The sequence below is a fragment of the Copadichromis virginalis genome, linkage group LG14 (genome assembly GCF_057382275.1).
Source record: "Copadichromis virginalis isolate Kocher_CV1m ecotype Utaka linkage group LG14, C_Virginalis_male_GT1.1, whole genome shotgun sequence".
Classification (NCBI taxonomy): domain Eukaryota; kingdom Metazoa; phylum Chordata; class Actinopteri; order Cichliformes; family Cichlidae; genus Copadichromis; species Copadichromis virginalis.
The window spans coordinates 15,555,393-15,571,075 of record NC_140631.1 but is presented as its reverse complement, the minus strand read 5'-3'; the positions used below and the strand labels follow the sequence as shown (position 1 = coordinate 15,571,075).

General features: G+C 48.0%; 2 protein-coding genes across 2 annotated transcripts in view; both read right to left on the bottom strand.

Moving 5' to 3' along the window:
* Window positions 1-719: 719 nt before the first annotated feature.
* Window positions 720-3,263, bottom strand: slc19a3a (solute carrier family 19 member 3a). The gene is made up of 7 exons (XM_085429553.1): window positions 3,070-3,263; window positions 2,520-2,755; window positions 1,960-2,437; window positions 1,633-1,711; window positions 1,312-1,504; window positions 1,022-1,163; window positions 720-930 (listed from the first exon to the last, which is right to left on the bottom strand). The coding sequence occupies exons 1-7, from the start codon at window positions 3,214-3,216 to the stop codon at window positions 781-783; spliced, it is 1,425 nt and encodes a 474-aa protein (XP_085285679.1). The 5' UTR covers window positions 3,217-3,263; the 3' UTR covers window positions 720-780.
* A 323-nt stretch (window positions 3,264-3,586) lies between these two features.
* Window positions 3,587-15,683, bottom strand: part of LOC146693713 (thiamine transporter 2-like) — a 46,769-nt gene continuing 34,672 nt past the window's right edge. The window contains exons 7-8 of the mRNA XM_085429544.1: window positions 4,015-4,055; window positions 3,587-3,748 (exon numbers count right to left, since the gene is read on the bottom strand). Coding sequence (XP_085285670.1) covers window positions 3,596-3,748; window positions 4,015-4,055 — 194 coding nt within the window. The 3' untranslated portion in view covers window positions 3,587-3,595. The remainder of the gene's footprint in view (window positions 3,749-4,014; window positions 4,056-15,683) is intronic.

The window sequence follows — 15,683 nt, the reverse complement described above, 5'->3', positions numbered from 1 at the left end:
AGTGATGGTGTGTGCAGAGGGGGAGGTCGATGCCCTCCCCTTTATTTAACCTGTGAACTAGCCTGGCCTCTACTGAGCCACAATGTATAATCGAACTGGTTGAAAACTAAGTTATTGCATACAGTATATCCCATTCATTATGCTGCAATTCTGTACATTTTTTTTCTTTTAGGAAATTAGCTCTTTGTGCATATCAGTATTTGTATCTAACACACAGAATTTGCTAAGACAGAACTGTTGCTTTGAAAAGCTAATGGGTACTACCAGTTACTGTATTTGTAAAGAACCAAACTATTTGTGCAGGACCCTTTTAGATAAACTGTTCTCACTAAGGAAATGAATATATTCTGTTGTCAAGGTGGGGTTAGGGTTAGGAGGAGGACTGAATGCTACATCAGGGATGGGTGGGGTGGGGGGCTCGTTTCTCTGTTGTCTCCGCCCTGCTGACAGAGTTGCAACACTTCAAATGACAGTCAGAAGAAATGGCTGATGAACTGAAAACCACTTACTTGCATTGGGTATTAAAAAAGTTTAAGTTAAGGTGTAAATATATACAGTATATATATTAAAATGAATTTTAAGTAAAAAGAAACGACCAAAGCATTCATTTATATGGATGTGTGAAACATTCTTTTATTGTTTTTGTACAAAAAAATGATTTCTATTCATCATGTTGAAGTAAGTAATTTAAAGACTTTAGTTCATAAGTAGCAGAAAAAATGTGAGGTCAATTTAGGGATGGGAAACCATAAGTGATACACTATAACGCTCTATACGTGTTCAGAATCTGTGTTCTTCGCTGCCTGGAGTTTCATCTTTGTCTGGAGGAATTGTCTCTTTTCTGCTTCTTTGTGCTCTCCAAATACTGAACAGACCCCGAAGTAAAAAAACAACAGAGATAACCAAGAAGTAGCTGGAATACACGGTGAACTGCAAAGAAGAGTACATGTTTAAAAGGTTAATGACGCTAATGGACAAATAAACAGTGCTGCTGTACATATTTTGTGATCTGATGGCTTACCTGGGGAATGATGGCCAGGCCTAGCCCTCTACTGTCAACTACAACAGACGTGATAATCGTCTGTAGAGCCAGTGCTCCAAAGGTATTTGCCCCAAAGACTAGTGCATATCTTTCCATTGAGAGATCAGCTGCAATCTGATACCTGCAAGCATAGAATTTGTCTTAATCTAAAGGTTGGGGAGGGTTTTTTTATTTTTTTATTTTTTTTAGCTTTTTTGCTCTTATATCTGCAATAAAAATCAAACTAAACTGTGGTAAAGTATAACCCTGATGTGACTTGACACTCTTACATTGCTATAGTTATCAGCGTCATGTACAGTGACTTGAAAACGACGTAACCGCTGTAGCAGACCCAAATGTTGCCAGTGAAAGTCATGAGGAACAGTGAAGCTGCACTCAGTCCAGAGAAACCACCCAGGGCCAGCTCTCCCCACTGCTCCCATCTTACCTCAGTAAAGCCTATCCCGTAGGCAGTGGCTGCACCTGGAAAGCATGTACACGTGGGATAAGACAAATTAGGACAGCTGATTAGGTACTGAGAAATCTTATGTGTCCCTGTTAACTTCCATTTGATTTAGGGAGGGGGGGAAATGCCATCTAATGTTGCTTACTTAAGAGGTTTGAGACTGCCTCCACGCCTCCGTTGTAAATGCTGAAGTTCTGAGAAGGCTGCACATGCTCCCACAGCACCTGCGCAGTATGGTGTGGGTATCATTAAGTTGTTCAAGGATGTGTGTGTGTTTAATTATTTCTGTTTAAAATATATATCTAAAATGCCTTTTATTAACACAAGAGAAGGCTTCAGCAACTACAAGGCACTACTTGTTCACTGCAGGTAAACCCATCGTAAAGCAGCCCCCAGTAGCAATTTGGATTGCTGCAGTGATTCAGATGCTTTTACAGCTCACATTTTTGTTTATGCTGCCTTCATAACTGACCTGCACATAGTTGACAGTCTGGTTATACCCACAGGTAGCCATTGCCCACCACACAGACCAGTAGAGCAGCTGTCTAGAGGAATAGCAGTGGCGGAAATCCCTCCACAGCTGGAGGAGGACTTGGCCGCAACTCTGCGTAATGATAGATTCAAGCTTCTCAGCATCAGGCTCTCCTTCTCCACTCTCCATTTCACCTCCTCCATTTTCCAGTGATGCATTTATTGTGTTTGACTGTTCTGCTGCAGTCTGTCTCCCACGTCTTTGATGAAAGAACATGCTCTTCTGTGGCATTGGCAGGAAGAAGGAAGTGAGGAGAGCGATGGCAGTGAGAACCAGAGTGAACACCAGGATGTTGTTGTATGACATGAGGTCGAAGCTGACAAGCAGCTGACCCAACACGGAGCCCACTGTATACCCCAGGAGCTGGACACTGCGGCTGTAAGAGGTGGCCTTCCGGTATCTCTTCAAATCTATTACACTGTAATAAAGAGCATATTCAAAATGTCAAGTCTCCCATGAGCAATGCTAAAAATCCAAATCTGTGAGATGTACTACATGACCTGTAAATGTAGGAGAAGTAGGCTATGTCGCTGGCTGTCACGACTCCATAAAAGAACTGCGTAGCCTGCATGGCTGGCACACTTGCTGTCCACAGCGGCAGTGCTGTGGTGATGAAGAGCATAACACACTGAAACACCACTACAGGCATGTAACGCAGCCAGTCAGTGAGAAGGAACACCGGCACTAGTACGGACAGATAGGAGTATGTCCACACTGGGAAAATTTGATTGTTGACCTGTCAGGGAAAAACTCATCAAAGGCAGGAAATGCATGACTTTATAGCAAATGATTAAAGGTTTCAGAATCTTGATTGGATTTCTATCACTTAGATTTTTTATTTTTATTTTTTTAAAGATGCCGGTTATCTCTCTGCTATGAATCACCAGCTTGTGTGTGCATGTGTGTGTGATTATTTGTAATTGCAGCATGTACAAAAGAGAAAGTTACCAACTTTTTCACCATAAGGACCGAAAAACTGAAAATCATTTCTTTTCTAAGTCTGTTTTGATTGAATTACACTATAGCCTTTCTAGCATATGTCATATATACCTGCTCAGTTGTCAGATTCTTATCTGGTCCTGTCAAATATGGGATGAGAAAAGGCTCCAGTGGTCTAACTGTGCTGAAGAATCCATAAATGCAAAGCAGAATAGTGGGATACTTCCAGTCTGATCTCCACTTCTTCACTGCCTCCATGTTGGCTTTCCTGTTTCATGTGTAAGTGTGTGATGGGGGAAAAATACCTCACAACTCTCTAGGCATTTTGTTAATCAGCAACCTGGTCAAAGAGCAACACAATCTTGGTGACACTCGAGCACAAGCTGAGCGCCCAAAACTCTGGACTTTAATACCAATCAGAAGTAACTGTTTTATTGTGTTGTTTGTCTTCCTGTCTGGGTTGCAGATAGCAAAAATACACAACACATAAATGTTTGCTTTTCAGTGTATAAACGTTTAATGTTACAGTTTGTAGTGTTTAAGAAAAGCATATTTACAAGCTCTCGTTAGTTAATTTGCAGCTGTTTAAGGTAAATTAGTTCCAATCTTCCAAAAACCTGTTGGGCACTGACACAGGTCAGAGACGCTCTGCAGCAATCACCTCCTCCACACACTCAGGTTCCTTGGCTTCCGTGTGCCGGAGACAGGGTTTGTTCACACAGGCGGTGTAGGTTCCTCGGATCAAAAAGAGCAGCGATATGACAGCATAGTAGCTGCCGTAGATGATAAACTGCAGAGCAGAGAGACGACACATAATCCTAAGCATTATTAGAATTATTTTATCTATGCTATGGCAGTGAACCACCTGCATCAAATAGACCTGCGTGCAACAGCTAATGATAACCACCAGGTGTCACTCTGTCCTCACATTTCAGTGCTTCAGTTAAGCAGCAGAACGCTGAAGGGGCCATCGGGTTCTTGACTTTGAGTTGTTGTTAAATCCCCGTGTGTTGCCATTCAAATACGCAGTAGTATAATTACAGCCTGTACACGTACCTGCGTCACGATGTCCAGCCCCAGTACAGCTTCATCAACAACTGTGACTGTAATGCAGAGGTGGGTAGTAACGAGTTACATTTACTCCGTTACATTTACTTGAGTAAGTTTTTGAAAGAAAATGTACTTTTAAAGTACCTTTTTTGTGAGATACTTTTTACTTTTAGTTGAGTACATTTGTGAAGAAGAAACTGTACTTTTACTCCGCTACATTTGCAAAATTCGACTCGTTACTTTTTAAAAAAATAATTAGTTTAACACATTAGATAATGTAACGATGGTTAAGTGTTACTGGACAGTGACATGTTGGTTTTCTCTGCACACTGTTGTTGTTCCTTTAAGATTCATGTTTGGTTGGGCTGCAGGAAGTAGTGAGGGTGGTGTACAGGAAGGGGTGGGGGGACCTGGTTGTTCTGTGTGTGTGCCAGGCTGAAGAGAGGTGTAGTTCGAGAGCGCTTCCCCCTGAGTTAACAACCCGCTGGCTTATGTGCCGAATAAACGGACAAACTGAGACCCCAACCGTCTGGTTCTTGTGAACATTACATTGGTGTCAGAAGTGAAGAAAGAAAAAAGAACCCCAGAACGCCCGAGACCCTGTTGCCGGCGACGCTTGCCGTTACGAGACGAGGATGTTGCCGGGCAGGATTAAGAAGGAGACGGAGGAGAGGGAGGTTCGTCTGCGCTCGCCCGCCCATGGAGTGAGGGAAACGGCGCTGCGGCTGTCTGCCGAGGCTGGATTTTCTCCAGGTTTGACTAGGCTCGGGAACTGTTCGCACAGCGGCCGCGATTCCGGCGGGAAGGAGTCGACCTCGCTTGGCGCGCCGTCACGTGATGTAAACAAACATGGCGGCGCCCAGCAAGCTGCAGCGAATATAAAAACGCCTAAGTTCAGCGGCAAGACGCCATGGGAAGTGTTTATCGCACAGTTCGAGCTGTTAGCTGTTGCAGCTGGCTGGTCTGAGGAACATAAAGCTCTCCAATTGGCTTTGTGCCTGTGTGAGGATGCAGCTGCATGCCTGCTGCTGCTGACCGAGGAGCAGAGGGGAGATTATAATGCTCTGGTCGGAGCACTTCAGAGGCGCTTTGGGCAGTATAACCAACCAGTGCTGCTGAGGTCGGAGTTCCACAACAGACGCAGATTGCCAGGTGAGCCCCTCCGCATTTTGGCCCATGAAGTCGAGTGCCTTTGCCGGAGGGCGTATGACAGCATGCCACCATCAGTGCAGGCGGAGTTAGCTCGGGACCAGTTCCTGCAGGCCCTGAGCCCTAAAGAGCTCCGCATGCAAACTCAGCTTGCTCGGCCGGCCACACTCAGTGCAGCCCTGGAGCTAGCGTTGGAGAGGGAGATGCTTGCAGGATCCTCTTGGGGCGCTGACGACGCACACGCGGTGAGGGCTGTGTCAGCACCTGTGGAACAGATGGAGACGCCAGCGGGCCTGTGCAGTTTGGTGCAGACAGCTTCGCTGCAGTCGCCTTCCCCTCGGGCTGGCCCACACCGCCGACCTCAGAGCTGCTGGGGATGTGGACAAGTCGGACACCTCATCAGGCAGTGCCCCAAGCTTGCAGCGGTTCAGGGAAACGCCCACGGGCCCGTGTAGGCGGGAGTACACGGGCCTGGGAGAACGACATCCCCACACCACCGCCACCTCCACCCGGTGCGGCCATCACTGTGGGCTGGACCCAGGTTGGCGGCTTCTGCCATGTTCCAGTGACGATTGCGGGGGTGTCCTGTACGGCCCTGCTGGACACGGGATCCAATGCAACGCTGGTCCGACCCGATATTGTCCCAACCGGAGCTGCTGTACAACCGACTAACGTGCAACTTAAGACTGTGACCGGTGATCTGGCCCCAATGAGAGGGAAGGGAGTGTTCCAGTTCAAGGTGGGGGACCTCGGTGTGTCTTATGCTGCCTGGGTGGCTGACGTGCAGGACGCCTGCATCCTTGGGCTGGATTTTTTACGAGCCATTGGTGGTGTACTGGACTTAGGCAAAGGCCTCCTCGTACTCCCTGATGGGAAGAAGGTGCCGCTTATTCCTCCCCCGGTCTGCACAGCATCTGCCGCGGCGTCCACCTCCACCGCAGAGACCCCTGCAGACCCGCCAGCAGAACAGCGAGCGGAGGAGGAGGAGGAGGAGGAGAGGCTCTCAGCAGTGAGGAGTATCTGGTCAAAGAACTGTGAGGGGCTGACTCCACAGCAGCAAGAGAGTCTATGGCAGGTACTAAAAGAGTTTAGTGACATTTTTGCCCTGAAAGAAAGTGATGTTGGCTTGACACACTTGGTAGAGCACGTCATTGAGACCGGGGATGCCCAGCCTATTAAAGTGCGCCCCCGCCGCCTGCCCCTGGCTCATCAGGAGGCTGCAGACAGGGAGCTGTGTGAAATGATGAAAGCGGGCATCATAGAACCATCTGATAGCCCGTGGGCCTCCGCGGTGGTGATGGTGCCTAAGAAAAAAAGTCCTAGGATGCGTTTCTGTGTGGACTACAGACCACTCAACAAAGTGACGAAGAAAGACTCTTACCCCCTTCCCAGGATTGATGAGTCCCTCGACTTAGTAGCCGGGTCCTCCTGGTTTTCCACCCTGGACCTGCGGAGTGGCTACTGGCAGGTGCCACTGTCCCCGGAATCCAGACCGAAGACAGCCTTCTGCACTAACAGGGGACTATGGCAGTTCAAAGTCCTGAGTTTTGGCCTTTGCAACGCTCCTGCGACCTTCGAGAGGCTCATGGACAGTGTGCTGGCTGGCGTCCCACGGCAACGGTGTCTGGTTTACCTGGATGATCTTCTAGTGCACGGGAGCTCCTTTGATGCTGCCCTGGATGCCCTGAGACAAGTGTTGGAGAGGGTGGCGGCTGCAGGCCTGAAGCTGCATCCCGACAAGTGCCACTTCATGAGGAGGGAGGTGGAGTTTCTGGGCCACAAGCTGGGTCGTGAGGGCATCAGCACTTTGGAGGAAAAAATTCACACCATTACCGAGTGGCCCACACCAGCAGACCAGAAACAGCTCAAAAGCTTCCTAGGACTGGCGTCTTATTACAGGAGGTTTGTGAAGGGCTTTTCCTCCATAGCCGCACCACTCTTCCACCTGCTGCAGAAGGACCGTGACTTCATCTGGACCCAGGACTGTCAGCAGGCGTTCGACACCCTCCGCAGATCGCTGACAGAGTCCCCAGTCCTTGCCCCCCCTGACCCCGCCCTGCCTTTTGTCCTGGACACTGACGCAAGTAATGTGGGGCTGGGAGCGGTGTTGTCGCAGGTTGGACCGGAAGGGGAGAAGGTGGTGGCGTACTTCAGCCGGGTCCTGAACAGGAGCGAGCGGCGCTACTGTGTCACACGACGAGAGCTGTTGGCTGTGGTGACGGGGGTGAGACACTTTAAATACTACCTGTGCGGCACAGCATTTGTTGTCAGAACTGATCATGCTGCCCTTCAGTGGCTGATGTCTTTCAGGGAGCCAGAGGGACAGGTGGCTCGCTGGCTGGAGGAGCTCCAAGCCTTCAATTTCACCGTGGAGCACAGAGCAGGGACGCACCATTCTAACGCAGACGCCCTCTCTCGCCGCCCATGTGCTGCAGCTGGCTGCCGTTACTGTGAGAAGCGAGAGGAAATAGAGCGGGAACTCACGACAATAGACGGAGCAGCACAGCTCGCCTGCAGGGTTCTTCTGGTGGTGGATGCAGCGGAGTGGAGGGCACGGCAGGAACAAGACACAGACCTGCTGCCGGTCCTGCAGTGGCTGGAGAAGGGGGAGCAACCCCTTTGGGATGAGGTCACTGGGTTTTCCATCTGTACCAGGGGGCTGTGGGCCAAGTTTGCAGCTCTCAGGCTGAAGGAGGGGGTGTTGGAGCGTGCCTGGAAGGATCCTGCCACGGGGGAGGAGAGGTGGCAGGTTGTGGTGCCAAGGTCGCTGAGGTCAGCTGTGCTGGGAGCCTGCCATGGGAGCACTGGCTCTGGCCACTTTGGGGTCTCCAAGACTCTTCGCCGCCTCCGCCAGGGCTATTGCTGGGGTCAACAGCGGAGGGATGTGGAGGACTTTTGCCGCAGCTGTGATGCATGTTCCTCACACAAAGGGCCACAAGACCAGTCCCGGGCTCAGCTTCAGCAGCAACCAGCAGGAGCCCCAATGGAGTGAGTAGCTGTGGACGTCATGGGCCCATTTCCTCGCACAGACAGAGGAAACCGCTATGTTCTTGTGGCCATGGACTATTTTACCAAGTGGCCGGAAGCATACGCCATCCCAGATCAGGAGGCTGAGACGGTCGCTGATGTATTAGTGGAGGGGATGTTCAGCCGCTTTGGAACAGCAGAGACCCTCCACAGTGACCAGGGGCGTAACTTTGAGTCCAAGGTATTTGCTGCCATGTGTGAACACCTTGGGACTAAGAAAACCCGCACCACCCCACTTCACCCCCAAAGCGATGGGCTGGTGGAAAGGTTTAACAGGACGCTGGCCCAGCAGCTAGCCATCCTTACCTCAGAACACCAACGGGACTGGGATTACCATCTTCCCCTTACCCTCATGGCCTACAGGTCGGCAGTGCAGGACTCCACCCAATGTACGCCTGCCCTGCTCATGTTAGGGAGAGAGCTGAGAACTCCTGCAGAGTTGGCTTTTGGGAAACCCCCGGACGCGCCAGAGGCACCACCGGGCCGGGACTACGCAAGGAAGCTGCAGGACCAGCTGGATTCTGCACATTCCTACGCCCGAGAGCAGCTGGCGAAGGCAGGCCTGCGCCAAAAGAGGAATTACGACATCACCACTAAAGGGAGGCACTTCCGTGCTGGGGAGCTGGTGTGGGTCTACAGCCCAAAGAGGAAGAAGGGACGGTGTCCTAAACTGGATAGCAGCTGGGTGGGGCCTTGCAGCGTCCTAGAGCGAGTGGGGGAGGTTGTTTACAGGGTGCAGTTGCCTCCTAGGGGGAGGATAGTAGCGCTGCACAGAGACCGGATGGCCCCCTACAGAGGACAGTCCCTCCCCTCCTTTCCAGAGGGACGTGTACAGAGCTTCCATGACCCTGCTCAGAGGGGCCCCCGACCGGGGCTGCGTTCCCCCCCCTCGGACTCTTCACCCCAAAGCCCCGAAGCTCCGCGTCCTCCTCAGGGGCTCAGGAGGTCAAGGAGGGAACGTAGGCTACCGCCCCGCCTCAGAGACTGTGTCGTTCCCTCGGGGACGAGGAACTTATTGCTGGGGGGGGCAGTGTAACGATGGTTAAGTGTTACTGGACAGTGACATGTTGGTTTTCTCTGCACACTGTTGTTGTTCCTTTAAGATTCATGTTTGGTTGGGCTGCAGGAAGTAGTGAGGGTGGTGTACAGGAAGGGGTGGGGGGACCTGGTTGTTCTGTGTGTGTGCCAGGCTGAAGAGAGGTGTAGTTCGAGAGCGCTTCCCCCTGAGTTAACAACCCGCTGGCTTATGTGCCGAATAAACGGACAAACTGAGACCCCAACCGTCTGGTTCTTGTGAACGTTACAATAAAATGCCGCCAGTGGAGTTTCCCAGTTTGAAACTGTGGCGGGCAGAGCGGCCCAAGCGTTTCAAAGTAGCAGACACACGGAAAGAAGAGCTGAAGAGGATGAACAGCATTTTCCTCACATACAAAGAATGTTTTGCTTAAAAGGAGTACAAAAGAACAGCTATGTCTTCATTGTCGGTGTCTTCAGTGAGAGCCAAAACAAACCAACTTTTCAGCGTGAAACAACTCAACTCGTGTAACCTGAGGAAACGGTAAGTTTTCTCTAAATAGCTTTTTAGCTGTGGTTAGCTGGATGTCAGTCTTATGTTACAGCAGCTGTGTCGAGTCATGCGAGTCATATTTTCGGCGCTACGTTGTAGTGAGACAAGTTTGTGGGTGTTTTGTGCAGCTTCAGCTGTCCTGTTAACTGCTCGCTGGTTAGCCTATAAGCTAACAGCTAGCCTTGTTAATGACGCAAGAGTTCCACGAACATGCAAACAGCTCGTCTTTACTGCTTTAACTGTTAAAACAGAAGGCAATACTGCGGCTGACAGGGTTTATTATGTGAAACAGCAGTGTTGGAAAGGCTGTCAGCTGTGTGGGGGAGCCCCCTTGTGGCGAGAGAGCACAGCTGCACTATTGAGCACATGTTCCAGTGATTTTTATCCTACCGCAAAACAATAAGAGAAGGTACGACCTTTCCTATGCTCCCAGGATGTGGGTGTGAATGCCAGAGCACTCTGGAATGCACACAAAGTCTTGTAGTGAACAACAGCCTAAGACAGGGGTGTCAAACTCAAATACACAGTGGGCCAAAATTCAAAACTGGAACAAAGTCGCGGGCTAACATTAATATTTATTGAAAAAAAAAAAATCTTCCTCCAGATATAAGAATGAATCTTTTCTTATGGACTCAAATAAGTTTTGCTGGAAAACTGAATATGGAACAAGCAAAGCTTAATACTAAACAATATATATATTAGCTGTATAATACCAGTGGGCAAGCTCTAATAGTAATTTGGTATGGCTTCGCGGGCCAAATGTAATTAGGCTGCGGGCCAAATTTGACACCTATGGCCTAAGACATCAAACGGTCAACATGCAGTATTCTACCATATGCAAACTTATATCATTAAAAGATTATACTGACTACTAAGTATAATTTTCCATTGACAATAGGCAGACACAGGGAGAAGCAATGGGGCATTTTGTTTAAGTGCCTCACTACTCGGGCCGTTCATATTGTTACATCCCCCAGGAGGATGTCTCTTCTCCCTATTAACCCTTTGTTTTGTCCAGGCTCCACCTCCTCTGTCCTGATTGGATGTTGCGCAGAGTCCGGCTAATTGGTAAACAGCAGAGCACTATTTAAGGCCTGTGGAGCTGTGCTTCTGGGCCCTCTGGCCATGTTGGTTGCCATACTTGTGCAGGCTTGCATGCCTTTGTATTTTGTGTGAGCATTGTTGTTTCATGTTCAGACTGCTTGTAAGGGGAGAGCTGCCTTTTGTTTTGACACCCTGTTTTCTCCTGTTTATGTGTTGTTAGGTCGGTTATGGTTATAGGTTGTATATTTTGTTTCTTTGGAGTTAGGTAAGTTTCTTTTATTTCAACATCAGGGATGTTTTGTTTGTTATGTTGGCCTTGGCTCTCCCTGACGTTATACCTCAGTCTGATCCCATCACCAGTATTAAATAAACCTTCTAAAATTACCATCTTGGCTCCTCCTTCTCTATCCACCTTTATGTTCGTCCCTTCAACCCCCTAGACTAGCCAGGGGATGTAACAATATAGACCTCCTGACATCTGTCGACACGGATTCCTTTTTGATGGCCTTCCGAAGGTTCATCGTGAGAAGAGGGAAACCGGCAGAAGTTTACTCGGATCAGGGGACAAACTTCAAAGGAGGGGAAAAGGAGTTCCAGCAGGCATTCTCCAGCATGTGTCCAGACCTCCAGCAGAAACTGGCTATGCAGCAGGTATGTTTCCGCTTCAACCCACCTGCAGCACCCCACTTTGGAAGCACTTGGGAAAGAGAAATCCGCTCTATCAAAAACGCCTTATACACCTGTTGGCTCTCAGACCATGAGTGAGGAAGTACTCAGGACCGTTCTTACAGAAATCTAGGGTATCCTGAATGCCAAACCCCTAGGTTATGTTTCTGCGGATGTGGCTGACATCGATCCAGTGATCCCTAACTACTTGCTCATGGGGCGGCCTGACAGCTCCCTACCTCAGGTAGTGTATCCCGAAGAAGAAGCGCTAGGGAGGCGAAGATGGAGACATTCGCAAATCCTGGTGGACAGATTAATAATAATAATGATAATGGATTGCATTTTATATAGCGCTTTTTGGGACCCCTCAAATAGGGCTGCATGATTAATCGTTAGAAAATCGCGATCTCGATTCATACTTATGAGCGATCTCATTTCCAAATGACAACGATAAAAAAAAAAAAAAAGACGACGACGACTGTACCGCATTTTGATCCGGGACGTACTCTGCATGAAAACAAGCGCTCACTCTTCCTGCTCAACAAATGACAAGGGCGGAGCCTTATACTACGTGATACAGAAGCTGTGCCATGTGATGCTAAAATTAGCAGGGAAAAAACAACGGAGAGCACGTCAGGGATGACGAGAAAGTGACAGGAGAAAATCCGTCCCGGTCAACCACCCAAACATCAATAACGGGAACCTTATACAGCGCTTCCCTATACACGTCGAACTCCCGCAGGCACAAAGAAATTAGAGGCTATTACTTATCACCTGACCAAAGATATGACTCCCATCAACACTGTGCAAAACGAGGGATTTAGGAAAATGATCAACACCCTAGACAAACGCTACACAGTGCCGTCCCGCAACTATTTTTCTATTGTTGCACTACCTGCTCTATACACGCAGTGTCGAGCAACGGTGGAGGCGGAATTTCAAGCAGTACAACATTTTGCGGCAACAACAAAACGTGAGACATTTGTTGTTTTTATGTTTATTTATTGTTTTTATGTTCAGTCTCAACTGTTACGAAGTTGATGTGCAGTTAATAAGTGCAATAAATATTTATACTGGAAAAGAAAATCGTGAGAGAATCGTGATCTCAATTCTAAGCCAAAAAAATCGTGATTCTCATTTTATACAAAATCGTGCAGCCCTACCCTCAAAGCACTTTACAATACCACTATTCATTCACTCTCACATTCATACACTGGTGAAGGCAAGCTACAGTTGTAGCCACAGCTGCCCGGGGGCAGACTGACAGAGGCGAGGCTGCCATATCACGCCATCGGCCCCTCTGGCCATCACCAGTAGGCGGTAGGTGAAGTGTCTTGCCCAAGGACACAACGACCGATCATCAGACACTATTTGCCTAATCTCCCAACTCGGATGAAGTGGCAGAGACCCATGGAGGACATAAAAGAGGGAGCGGTTGTTCTGCTGGTGGATCCACAGCTACCCAGAGCATCATGGCAGATTGGGAGAGTTACAAGGATTCTTACTGGCTCTGATGGCCACACCCGAACGGCAGAGGTGAAGATACGTGACAGAACATACACCCGGCCTATAGTATGTCTGATTGTGCTTCCGGCGATCAAGGATGAGGATGACCAGGTGGGGGATCCCTCGTCTGTATAGACAGCCTTTCCATGGAGTCAATTTGCACCGCAAATTGGGGGGCGGCTATGTTGGAAAGGCTGTCAGCTGTGTGGGGGAGCCCCCTTGTGGCGAGAGAGCACAGCTGCAATATTGAGCACATGTTCCAGTGATCAGAGTTTATTTGAGCTAACACAGGGCAAAAGCCACCTGGCAGACTGACTCAGCAGGGGATGTCTACACACGGTGTGAGTCGTGTGCGTCGCTAAAGAACTGTGAGTAGACGTGGAGCCCTGCCTGGAAAGGACAGTTTTAGTCTTTTATGCCATTTGGACATTTAGTGGATGTAGGAGTGCAATGTGTATTGACCTGTTCGCTATGTGGCTAGTTCATGCTACTAATGGTACTTGTTATGCTACATACTTGCTAGCTGTAAGCTAAACCCATTTGGTGTTTTGTGATATATTGTTGTTGGGTGTATTGGCAGTCAGTGTCATGTACTGTAAGGGTTTGGGAGTAGTGTATGAAACTTGTGCATGTAGATGTTCATATAGGAATTCCCATTTGTAGTTCTGGTTAGATTTGAAGAAAGCTAATGAATCATAATTCATGACTTAGATATTTATTACATTCAGTATTCTGAATATGTTTTGTTCACAGACCACACCCACACCCCTCACCACTCTGTAAGCCTGCGGTTGCATTACTGTGTTGCTCTACTGTGCTGTTAAGATGAGGAATCACAGTAAAGACGGTATAACCTTTATCTGTGCGTCCTGTGTGTTCTGACCGACACCCCAAGGTGAACACCACTGCTATTCAGCCAACGCCTATACAGTCGTTGGTTCAACCAAAATTAACAAGCAGCTTGTTTAGTTTAAACAGTCTGCGTTAAGCTGGGCAAACACTGTGCAATTTTTTTCAGTCACGTTATTCCGCTCCAGCTCAAACTGTACAATTAAATCGCAGGGGTTAGAAGTTCATAGGTCACGATGCAGGGTCTCACACTATACGGCCTGATGCTCTGATGTGACCTGAGTGCTCAAACTGTGCGTCCATAACATGAAGCTTATCATACAAAATCTGTCTCTCGCTCTCCCTCTTTGTGTCTTTCACTCACTCACACAGACACACACACACCCCACCACCATCAACTTTGCTAAATTACTAATGAAAAACATTGACCAGGCAGCTGTGATTGAGCAGCAATGTCCATCCAACTCTTTTCATAGTTGTTGTAGTCGTGATAATTTTGTGAGGCCACATTGAAAAGCCTCGGATACGTAAGCGTAGAGCTGCCACCCAGGCAAAAGAAAAATAGAGCTATATCACGTTATAACATGAAAAGTATATTGTTCTAACAATATACTTTTCGTGTTTGTACAATAGACTATCATGTTAGTACAATATACCTTTCACGTTTGAACAATATAATATCACGTTACTACAATATACATAATTATCACGTTCATACAATATAAATATTATATTGTACGAACGTGATATTATATTGTTCAAATGTGAAAGGTATATTGCAGAAACCTTTAACGTTATAACGTGATATAGCTCTATTTTTCTTTTGCCTGGGTGGCAGCTCTACGCTTACGTGCTCAGATGAGCTTGCCAAAGTTCTACAAGTTGTGCCTCCATCTCTTGTGTCCAGATCACACGCTGCACTGCCGTGCTGCTCCACCTTTTCACTTTCATTTCTGTGTTTGTGTATGCGCAGTGTGAGAGGCTGCGTTGAGGGGCGACAGGATTTCAAACAGGTTTGATTATCTTGTGACCATACGATTGATGATTGGGAGCTGGTCGTGAGGTTTTAACTGCTTTTCGTTACCCCATGTATACTACACGATGCACGACACACAATTAAGGCAAAACTCGGGCCGATCCCCTAAACGGTTGCGCGACTGAAAGATTGGCTCAAAATGGGCCAAAAATCGCACAGTGTATGCCCAGCTTTTGGAGGCTAGCTCCAAACAAACATCCGCAGCTTGGCAGTGTATACAGCACTATAATGACCAGACCTAATTCTTTTGAAAACCATACATCTTTCCACAGGTCTCCACTTCATCAGACATCACCTAGACCCAGAGCTGCATGAGGCCAGCACAAACAGCGGCCTATTCGACGAAGATGATGGATCCATGGGGTCAGGAAAGCCAGAAGCAGGGGAGCTGGAGAGGTACCTTTCATGTCCATTCACTGGAGGTGTGGATCTATTGCATGGCTTTCCTCACATCAAGAAGCTGTCGATCAAAGTCAATACAGCTCTTCATGCATCTGGAGCTTGTGAAGGACTTCTTAGTCATGCAGGACTCCTATTCACTGCTAAACAGTTAAAGCTTCACAGAAAGAACCTCGAGAGCAAACTGCTGCTGAAGCTTAACTATCACCTCACTGACTGAAGAAATGGCACATTTTTGCTAAATATGCAGAAATAAATGCACACTTATACAATTTATGGAAAACTGAGCTGCCTTGTATGAACATGAAGATGCCTCGTTCTAATGTTTTCTCTGAGGCTGCTGTGCCATTTGGAGCAAAAATGAATATAAAGTTTACAGCATATCTTGTCACTGGAAATTGTTTGCACTGTTTATATATTTATATTATTTAC

Bases quoted from the DNA above. Each gene is read 5' to 3' on its own strand.
- slc19a3a (XM_085429553.1), bottom strand. From the start codon at position 3,216: ATGGAGGCAGTGAAGAAGTGGAGATCAGACTGGAAGTATCCCACTATT. The intron at 1,712-1,959 runs GTCAGTTATGAA...CATACTGCGCAG, and splicing joins AGACTGTCAACTATGTGCAG to GTGCTGTGGGAGCATGTGCA. The intron at 1,164-1,311 runs GTAAGAGTGTCA...CTATGCTTGCAG, and splicing joins ACGCTGATAACTATAGCAAT to GTATCAGATTGCAGCTGATC.